Source organism: Pterocles gutturalis, unplaced genomic scaffold (genome assembly GCF_000699245.1).
Source record: "Pterocles gutturalis isolate BGI_N339 unplaced genomic scaffold, ASM69924v1 scaffold7073, whole genome shotgun sequence".
In the NCBI taxonomy this organism is placed as follows: domain Eukaryota; kingdom Metazoa; phylum Chordata; class Aves; order Pterocliformes; family Pteroclidae; genus Pterocles; species Pterocles gutturalis.
The window spans coordinates 44,910-56,146 of NW_010122927.1; the positions used below are offsets into that span (position 1 = coordinate 44,910).

Sequence of the window (11,237 nt, forward strand, 5' to 3'; positions counted from 1 at the left end):
GGGAAGAGAGAGTTAGTGGTTGTTGTTGTTCATTTTTACTTGACTAAACAGTACACCTACTTCTTCCTGACATTGAATAAAGGTGAATTGTAGGTCTCCAAGCCTTTAAGTCATCCACTCTCTTTCAAGCTTCTTCCTCATTTTCGTAATTTCATATATCACCTCAAAGGTATCTTCACATGCCCTCTTATAAACCTTCTGATATCTCCAATATCACCTGTGCCTAACTAATACCTTCTTCTTTTACCTCAACATGTGTTTTCATTTCTGAAAAATATTCAGGCAAAATAAACTGTAATATCCTGCTGTTCAAACAAGCTGTTTTATCTCAAATTTTTCAGACATATTCAGTGAATGTTTAGAATAACCATCCTATTCTCACTGGTTTTTAAGAGCAGAATAGCATCCTGATCTAACGCAGCAAATCTAACACCAGTAATCTACTAATAATCCAGATAGCTAGTAAAAGAAACTGAACAAAGCCAGTGTAACTACAGTCCACAGTAAATGAAGGGCACAAATAAAAATAATATAATTTCTAAAGCTGGAAAATTATGTGATATAGGAATAGTTTTCTTAACTCTTGCAGTGCATAATGATATCTGAACGAGACTACAAATGCAGTAATTTGTTGGATTCTGAAAGTATCATAGCATAGAATGATAGAATGGTTTGGGTTGGAAGAGACCTTAACGGTTATCATTTCCAAGCCCCCTGCCCTGGGCAGGGACACTTTCCACTAGACCAGGTTGCTCAAAGCCCCATCCAGCCTGGCCTTGAACACCTCCAGGCACAGGGCATCCACAGCTTCTCTGCGCAACCTGAAGTAGCATGCCCTTTGGTTCCATACCAGTTATGTGTGGGCACAAAATATTTTCCCTTACCTTTCTTTTTAATGAAAACAATAAAGCATTGTCTTATTTCTTGATGCCGCTTTGATGAGGCTTACTTACCGCTTCAGAGTTATCAATGAAAGGGTCTGTTTCATCATAACCATAACCTATATCAATTAGATCCTGCAGGCGATCCTTGCGATGTCTGTGGGGTTTTCCACCCTGAAAACAAAGCAAGCATTATATCATTTGGGAAACATGGAAGCATCGTACTGAAGTCTACAAAACATAAGGTATTGGAGGGATGGTCATTCAGGGAATTAGCAGTTTTGCTTTCTTGGATGCTTCCTTAAGGAAGGTCTGGACTAACAACCTTCAAACAGGAATGAGTTCTGGCAAACATGGTTTACTATAGCCTCACCAGAATCATCCCTGAAAAGTATTCAGTAGCCACCTGGTTTCTGCATAACAGATCTTAACATTTACTATTTAGAGATGTTTCATTGTCTTATGCTCTTAAAACATAGTGATAGGACTGATAGTGATAGAAGCACTTGGATAATTTAGGAAGTGTTAAGTTTTTCAGTATGTTACAGAGTGGTTATAAAGGAAAATGCATTCTGTAAAGTGTTCACCCACACAAGACAGATTGCTTCTCTACAGAAAAGTGAAGCCTAAGTCGAAAGAGAAAAATATTGATCTGGTACTTGCAGATATGGTGTCTACGAGTTTAAGAAGTTATAGCATTCATGTAACATAACCGAAGAAAAACATTTTAAGATAAAGTCCTTTGAAATGCAAGAAGCATCACCTCAGTTGATAGGACTGTACATGAAATGGTTACTTGAGTAACTTAAAGCCAGAAGCTGCATCACAGACTGTAGGCTCCCTTACCTCCAGGAGACAGTAAACTTCATTTTAACCTGTAAGTACTCTCCTCATGTGAAAGTTTTATTGTTAAATCAAGTCAAGTAACAACTCACACTCAGCTCAAACATTCAGGGAATCTAAACTTAACAGTTATACAAATGGGAGTGTGTTTAGGATATAAGGCCTAGCTTCCTGACTGTCATGATTGTCAAAGTTGTCAATACAGAAGTCTTAAAAGATAAAATTCTCCAAAAGATAAAAAATGGTAACAGTGTTCTTCCATTAACTCAAGAAGACATGCTGCTGAAGCTTCTTTGCCTGTACTCTACAGTCCTAAGCATGTTTAGAATGAGTCTTTTCAGTTAACATCCAAACATCACAACCCACTTGTTACTATGAGTATGCAGACACTGTTTAAAGGAGGTTTCATTCTTGCTCTTTTATGAGAAGTGTAAGCACCTGAACACCTACATTTTAACAATATTTTGCAGGAATTCAAGTCTGTAACTAAGTAAAGCATGTGCTCTTGCAAGCAAACAGGAATCTCTCAAGTATAATTAAATAAATAAATGAAGTAGTCCCAGGGAAAAAACCTCAAAAGTGAGCTAGTTCCATCTTTTACTCAGGTTCCCAATCTATACTCCAAGCCTCGTATTTCCAAGCTAAGCATTCATAACTTTTCCTATCAGTCCCATCATCCCCTACAGTCACTCATCTGGTAAAACATTCACGAAACATGCAGGTTTTTTTTTAAAAATAAAAAGTTTGGATGAGAGAAGAAAAAATAAAATCTTAAGAGAAATAAAGGTAGCACTTAAGAACTCTGTTTGAACTTCAGTGCAAAAGCTTATGTAATTCTCATGATTCTGACTGAAGGCGCCAGCAGGCTGTCTGAAGAATGCTACATAAACTGTACTTGACCTCTACTGATCTCACTACTGTGTAAGGCAATCCACCTCTGTATCACATCTCTTGCTAAGCCCAAGTAACCATCACCACCCTTCTTTAAGAGTCCAAAATCCTTTTGCAGGAATGGCTATTCTATGATTCTATTATTTCAGTGTATGGGCATTAAAAAAAATTCTCAATACTTTCTGACTGCCTGTTATTCATAAAAACATAGTGCAGATACAGAACAAAATTAATAACAAAAAAGAAGTCTCATAATAGCCAAATGAATGAAAGCAGGATTAAAATAGTAACCTGCATTCAGACATATGAATATATCTGAGCCACTGTATGCATAGTTATGAGAATTTCCTTCAGGCCTGGTTCTACCCAGTTATGTTTAAGGAAGTGTGTTGGAAGTCCCTATGATCAAGATGTTAAAGATGCAAGATCATAGCATAAGAACTGAGGAGACTATCTGCATCAGTGTTTACTATGCAGCAGTTTCCGGAAGTTTTAGCACTGAAGCTTCCCACCTTTCCCAGGAGAGTTCCTCCAACCTTCCTGTCCCAGAACACAAGCAGTCATTATACTAGAGCAAATTAAGATGTCTACTTCCTCAGGCTGCAAATAGTACCCATGCAAGCATTCTGAAAACTCACATTTGAGTTCAACAAATTAACAGGGACACGTAACCCAAGGTTTAAACAACCTTTGCCTGACAGGACTAGAAGGTGGTAAATACAACGCCAATTTCTGCAGAATCTTCCAAGGGCCACAGCAGAGTCTACCAACCAGTAAACCTGATCTCTATATTGGGCAGGTAAGTAGTAAGTTACAAAGAACAGAAGCAGCAGGCACAAGAATATACATTCCTGAGCAGGAAAGAATTTTGTTAGAAGGAAGCAGTACTTCAAATGCTTTAAAAAAGGTCCAAAGATTTTTAAAGACAAAAACCTGTCAATTTTGATAACGGGATGAGAGGGAAGGTCCACTCAAATTAATGTCTGGTTTAAGGCTAGGAAAGAAAGGGTAGAAATAAATATTTCACTTTGGCGCAGAAAGCAATCAGTGAAATCACCAAGGAATGTGTATTCATTCATCTTTAGAAGCAAGAGAGGGCTAACAGTTGGGGGAGGGGTGAGATGACAGAAATTACTGAGGACAGTAAAAAAAAAAGACAACTGAAGAATCACTGAAAGACCTCACAGTTGCTCTGAACTTCGTACAATAAATCATCAATTGAATTCAGTATCAATAAAAGCAAGGTAATCCACACAAAGGAAGTACAACCCAAACAAGAAAAAAAGAGTGTGCTCCCAATTTGTTATGTTGCTCAGGAAGTGCTGGAGTTGTTACACATAGTTCTGTGACATTTGCTCAACAATCAAGAGTGGTCAAAAAAGAAAAGCATTGGGACTTATGAGAAAAGGAACAGAGAATAAAACCAGAAGTCATCATTATATCACTGATAAATCAGGGCATCCTACCATTAATATCTTTTCATTTAAAAAAAGAAATTAGAACAAGAAAAGGGAACAGTAAGCCAACAAGGATGTTTAAAGATAAAACACACTGCTTCTGTACAATAACAAAGTTAAGACACTTCAGCTGAGGAACAAAAGGGCTGAATCTAGATGACAGCATCAGAATCACATGCAGCATGCAGAACAGGAAATATTTCACAGTTTCTTACGATACAGAAACTATGGAGCACCAAGTGAACTCATCAGGTTTAAACACAAAGTATGTTTTTGTACAACATGGTACTCAGTACCATGGAACACAATGTGAAATTCAGTGAACTCAAAATGATCTGGTGAATTTATGGCAGAAAGCTATACAAAGGCTAGTTAAACACACAGCCTTTGGCTTTGGGAGAAATTAAGCCACAGATTGCTAGGTAGCCACAGTGAAGTAATATCAATGGATACCTACTCTGTTATACTTTCAAGTATGAGATTCCACTAGTGTCAGAGGACTATGTCACCATCCATTAGATGGACCTTTGTTTTGATCCTATAAAAATTCTTACATTGTGTACAATATAATCCAAGACTCAATATCACATTTTTACAACAGAGTGGTTGATTTTTGTCTAGAGAATAACAGTCATCAAGAGAATGAAAATGGGAACCATTTGGAACAGATTTTTATGCTGGTGTTTAAAACATGCAGCAATTGCAAAAAAGTTATGAATAATCAAGTAAACAAATGGAACATTAACTTTATACATCTTGTTTTACGAAAATATATTTATTCATAGGCTTTTTCTTAGTGTCTGCAAGATATACCTAATACTGTACTGATTTGATTACTAGTACAGGAATTTATCTGCAAAGAAATAAAAAGTCTTCAAGGAAGACTGTTCTTCACACAACAGTTTTTTCAGAAGTACTGCCACAGGTGCTATGATTAAAGATTGTTTGACTCCATTTTTAAATGGATATAGATAAGTATAACCTAATTAGTTTAAGGAGGATATAGTACTTCCTGCAAATCTGAAAAAACCCTCTACTTCTTTCTCACACAACCAGTCATTGCTTTTATGCTAAAGCGCTATTAAAGAGAAGGGAATGGGTATCTGCTTCATGGGATCTGTGTTCTAGTTTAAGCTAAAGAGTGAATGTCTCACCACAACAATCAGAAGATGGCTGTATGTTGTCAGAACATGAGCAATTGCACTGGTCAGTGCACAGAGATGTAATTCCTCTAAGCATGGAGTGTAAGTAGAGACTGACGGTTCTCATATAAGAGGAGAGAGAAAACGGGGAGTATCTAACACAAGAACTATTAATACCTTGCCCCCCTCCATGCTTAGTGGCCCAAACCTAATAAGTTGTTCTTTATATAGAAGACATTCCCCTTGCAGGGATTTTGTGGGGCTGAGGGGCATAAGGTATGGCAGAGAACGAAACAAAGGCAAGAAATCAGAACTGCAAATAATAATCAAGATAAAAGTACACTATTAATTTAAACTGTTGTAAAATTATAGTTTTTCTTACCTACTACTTTCTAATAGTTAAAAGTATCTAGTGCCCCTTTTTATGACTACTGAGCATCAAACTCAAGCTTTCCTAAGTCTAGTAACACCATGTTTTGTCCATAAATGTACATGTTTAGCTTTGATGTATGCATAAATGCATATGTAAAATTAGATTGCTTCCACTGCCACTCCCTCCTACATATATTGCTTTACATGCTCTACACTGACTTTCATCTGCTGTATTTAAGCAACTTGTTTCAGGACATTATAAAATCCCTAACTTGTATTATGGAAATGAGGTTTCCAGAAAAGTTGAAACATTTTTCTCTCACATTCAAAAAATAATTTATCATTCAAATTAAAAGCAAACAGTATTCTGGAACTGCCTTCTAAATCCACCGGGTATTTTCGGTTCTGTCAATCCCTCCAGAAGATGAAAATTATTCTTTTCAGTTTAAGGATTTCTTTTGTTACGTATCACAGCTAACATGTCCTGAAATAGCAATTACATCTACAGAATGTATAGACCAGGCACTCAGAGAAATCTGCCTTTGCCAGAGAAAAAAAAAAAACACCCAAATAAATCAGACAAGAAAGATTTTAAAATGTATATTAACAGCAAAAGATCCAAACAACTGCTCTTGTTTCCCTTCTTTATTATTGAGGTGCTCTGTTAGTAATCCAGAATATCAACATGCCTAAGCATGATAAGTTTTGCCTGCCAGCTCAGAATTAATCACCCAACCCTACTCATATGAATTCTTAAAGACCTGTTTGGGTGTGGTTTTAGTCAACACTTTCTGATTTCTACCTTCATTTATTAGCGAAAGCCTCTTTATGTTACTACCTAGTGTTGTTCAAGTCATTCATGTTACACTTTCAGGAGTCAGCGGAGTATCTTGAGGCAGCTGGCAGCTCCAAGATAAACTCATCAAGCAATGACTTATTATTCAACAATAACTTCCTATGGAAGCATTCCAAACTAGGCAGAAATTCACCAAAATTCATCATTATTTAGCCCAAACAGGAGAGCTGTTCAACAGTGCACAACAGCCTTACATAAAAATTCTATCTTCTGGCACAGTAGTTATTATGAATGTCAACCTACATCTATTACTCAGTTGTATTTACATAGAAGGCTTTTCCAAGAATAGCTTCACAAGCTATAACATCCTATAGGCAAATCTATTTAGCAGACTTGTCTAATAAGCTTGTAGCAGGTTCAAGCTGCTTAAGTGAAATAAAATGAGACAGTCAGCTCTGAAATGTACAGAAGTCATTTGACACTACATTAGCAACCCTCTTCAGGAAAAAAAACCAAACGGATGTTAACATCTCTACAGTATCATAAATCACTATTAAATATTTGCGTATTTTCATACAGGTACAGTAACTCACATATTTTGCCTCGAACTTCTTGGCTAGCATTTCTACTTCATGCCGCTCACGTTGTTCATCATTAAATGGATCTTCTGAGTGAACCGACTTCTTCTGAAAAAACGCAGAAGTTAAATATTCATTCCATAAGAAACATATAGAGTGCATCTAATAAAGGCCTATTAAATGTCAATAAACAATGCTCTGATGACTAAGCAATCAGAATTTATACTGAGTCCAAATACTTACTTTATTATCTAAAAATTAGTTTGACCTGTTCAGTTCTCGTTAGAAGAAAAGTAACTGAACGATAAACAAAACCAGAAAAGTTAAGAGAAAGACTCAGATTTATATTTGCCCAAGGATTCTACTATAACCTCAACTGCAAGTATAAGCATAAGATAGAACTACTGCCATTTGAGGTTCAAAGAGAAAGAACTATCTCTGAATACAACTTTTCACCTCTGCTTCCACTTATTGGTGCTGTGATCCTTCTAGATACAATACATAAGATGTACCTGGTACACTAATCAGCAGGGAAGCAACCAGAAGACTAAAAAGCTCAGTAAGTTACAATCATAACCAGTAATGTAACTCCTTTAACTCTTGCACTGTTATTTTTTTTTCTTCAGATAATTTCAGTAATAATAGCATGAATTCTACAAGACTGCCACCATGGCAGCCACAAGGACAATTGAGATTTAATATTCCAGCTGTACTAATAAGCAGGAAGTAGCCCCCCCCCCCCCCCTTTTTTTTTTCTCTCTGAAAAGGAGGTTTTCACTGACACAAAGTCAATCAAGGCTACATAGAGGGCTTGCTTTTTCTTTGAAATAAGGTATGGCAGAAAAACAGGACTGTATTCGTCAAGTTACAGTTCACATAAAATACAGTAATTGTTGGAAGGGGGGCAAAGTACTACGATGTTAAAATATGGTGGAATGGAGTTCCATTTTACAGAACTTTATGGATGGCAACTAATTTTACTGCACAGGGACCACTCATCAATGAACAAATAAAGATTCATGGTAGACCAAGGCAGAACAAAAAGCAACACATAGTTCAGAAAAAGCAAGATCCTTCCTCCACAGTATGAAAAGCCAATATATTGACTAAATGGTGACCAAATCATGACAAACTAGCTCAACAGTATCAAGACCAATGTAATGGAAAAGATAAACTGAGCAAAACTGCAAACACATAATTATCTTATATTTTCTAAACTGACTACTTGGAGAAAAAAAAATAATAGAGGTTACAGTTAATCCTGAAACATCCAGTAAGTTACACACACATTTCCTGCAGGCATAAACTAAGTATAAAATACCACTCAACTCATGCAACAATTTTCCCTACTTTTAGCTGGGAAAACCTACTCCACACCTTCTGCTAGGGAAAGGTGTGTTTTTTCGAACTGTGAAATGAGACAAAATTAAGGCCAGAGGTCAAGCAAAATTTAGTATTTAAGTGTTAACTTGCCTCTCTCCACCAAACTCTCAAAGCTGGAGAAAGAGCTTTGAGCTTTCTCAAAGCTTTGACTATCACTTTGATTAGTTAAGTACTATGGGATTCTCAAATTCAAGCAAGTTTTTGTTTTGGCAGCTTCTAAGAGCTCTAATGGACAGCTGTACTGTTGAACTTTGCTGTAATTTTAAGAGATTACTTTTTCAGCACCCTTACAGCCTGCTTGACAGAAGCTGGCTTGGCCTTCTGGCTCACCCATTTCAAGTTAAGTTGTACGCACCAAGCTCAAATTACACCAACAGAAAAATCTGTCAGGTTTTTTAAAAGGCAAATAAAGTCTTCGGGCACATTAACGTATTAGTCACATCCAAAAACTTTACATAAATTATTCCTACAAAAAGATTAACTCTAACATTAAACAACTATCAAAGGATGTTCTCTTTATCAAGGCAAAAAAGCAGGACAAGGACAGTACAAGTTTATAACAAACATTTCTCTAACTTCTGATTCAGGCTAGGAACCCAAATTTGGAATAAAAAAATAGATGTTGCACTCATCCTGTCAAATAAGTTCTGAGATTCTCTACCATTTCATTAAGAAACCTACTAAAGCAATGTTTGAAGTTCTTCCTGTGCACAATAGCTTTCAGAAAACCTAATCAATCTTTACCCTACAAAAACAGTTTCATAACTAAGTTTATATGAACTGTTCATTTTAAACTGAATTACTACTAGAACAGCAACAAATTTGGAGATCTAAAATTCCACTTAAAATCATGGTATTAACTGCTGACTAGTTACTATCTACTTGGAAAGACCAAATCTCAGATTCTGCAGAAAAGTGGTAGAGGGCAGGCATTTCTTGGTCAAGCTTCACTTCAACATGGTAGTTTTCTCTGCTGCATTAACTGGTATAAATCTCCATAACTATTCTACTCCACAGGCAGGATCAGTCTTCCTTTCAGTTTTTTCTGTTTTAGGACTTTGACCAGGTTATATAATTTGTTGGTCTGAGAATGACCAGAGGAAAAGACAGCTTTCTGTCATCCTAAGCCTCCTCCACCATGCAGAGCAAATTCTCCTCTTGTATTTGCTTTAACTATGAAGAAACCAGCATGCACTAATTTTATTGCCAGATAAAATGCGTCTCCCCTCTCTTTCATTATGATCAATAAGTCCTCCCTACCTTATCAGACTACCATTTCCAGCTTCTACCACATAGCAATCAAGAAGTTAAACTGACAGGCCAAGTACACATCAGTTTTTAAACAAGTCTAGAATCACTTTGAAAGGATCACAATTTATGAGACTGTTTTACATAATCACTTGATTGTTTCTCACAGTCCAGCAACAGACAGGCCATTATGATCCATTCATTTCAATCTGGGCTTTACCAAGAGCTGAAAAACATACACAATTTCTTATAAAGCATTTCTATCACTATTTCTATCTTAAAAGCAGCCTCTGATCCCAACTGTACCAAAAATCCCCTAAATCAATGCTCCCCAGCAGAAGACATGGAATTTGCATCAGAACTATACAAAAAAGCCCTGATTATGCGATTAACATATTACCAACCTACAGAAAAAGGCAGTTATGGAACAGGGAAATGTCAAGGGGTAAAGTCAACCTTCACATACTGAACCATTTCTAAACACACAATTTTCACCTTCATGCAGGAACCGCTCAGAAAGATGGCACTTCCCAGAGCAGCATGTTTGTGCTACACCAATTCAGAGGAGTCATAACTGGCACTGCTTGCCCACAACAGCTGTAGGACAGGATGAACAGAAGGAACCTTTTAACTCGCACCAGAAGATCTCTGAGGGATTAAAGTCACAATAATTGATTTTTCTGTCTTCCATCTTTGACTACAATCCAGTGCATACATCCCTTCCACTACAGAACAAAAGTGAGCAGGCTGCTAAGTATAGTTACAGCATCATCATCACCTATAAACACTTTGGTTCATAAAACAGAAGTTCTAATCATTCTCAGGTTTGTGCTGGATGTAAAAATTCAATGGTGGTATCAGTATTGGTATTTGAGGTTTGCTTTTACCACCAGAGCCATCACAACTTTCTCAGCAGTAGTTATTTCCTTACCACTTGCCCTTTACAAGAAGATGCAAGCTTTCTCTAAAATCGTCTGTACACCAGAGTTAAGAGAAGCCACAACTATTTAAATCAAGTGCAACTTCACCGGTACCATCAACTCCCTAACAATGAGTAGTGGCTTAAGTGTGACCAGCTTAAGCAGCTCTCCTTCCTACTTTAACACTGTTGATTGGCTAATGCCGTCTGCTTCTCAAAGTTGTCTGCATAAGCTCTTCTTAAAAATCAAAGTAGTTCGAGTACCAAAAATTTTCTGTTTGGGAGGAATAGGAAAAGTACTTTTTCTTCTTGAATGAAGTTCTTCACAGCTACAGGTGAGGTTCTAGTTTCAATGACATTAACTTTCATTTACCCCTGCCCTGCCTAAGACTGAAGAAACTCATCTCCAGGACTGCTAATGCTTACTTCACTGCTCCTCAAGCCTTGTAGCACAGCCGGGCTAATAACTCTTCATATACCTGCACAGAGCCTACAGATAATCCAGAAAACAGACTGGCATAGTTAACAGCTTCGTTCAGCTGCCGGAAATAGCTCCCAGGAAGGGAGGATGCAACAGCACCGCTCCCCGGGCAAGCAAGGTGAGGGGAAAAGGGCCGGGGCAAGGGGGGACAAGACACTGCCGCTCCCCCACCCCTGCTCGCAGCAAGCGCCAGAAGCGCCGGGAAAAGCCACCCGGGAGCCCACGGCCAGCTCAGGGGCGACAAGT

The 11,237-nt window shown here is 37.5% G+C and overlaps 1 protein-coding gene across 1 annotated transcript in view; it reads right to left on the bottom strand.

The window, feature by feature from the left end:
- The window catches only part of UBN2 (ubinuclein 2), a 46,515-nt gene extending 35,636 nt beyond the window's left edge, over positions 1-10,879 (bottom strand). The window contains exons 1-3 of the mRNA XM_010077702.1: positions 10,811-10,879; positions 6,976-7,068; positions 954-1,055 (exon numbers count right to left, since the gene is read on the bottom strand). Of these exons, the coding sequence (XP_010076004.1) occupies positions 954-1,055; positions 6,976-7,068; positions 10,811-10,879 (264 nt within the window). The remainder of the gene's footprint in view (positions 1-953; positions 1,056-6,975; positions 7,069-10,810) is intronic.
- Positions 10,880-11,237: the final 358 nt, after the last annotated feature.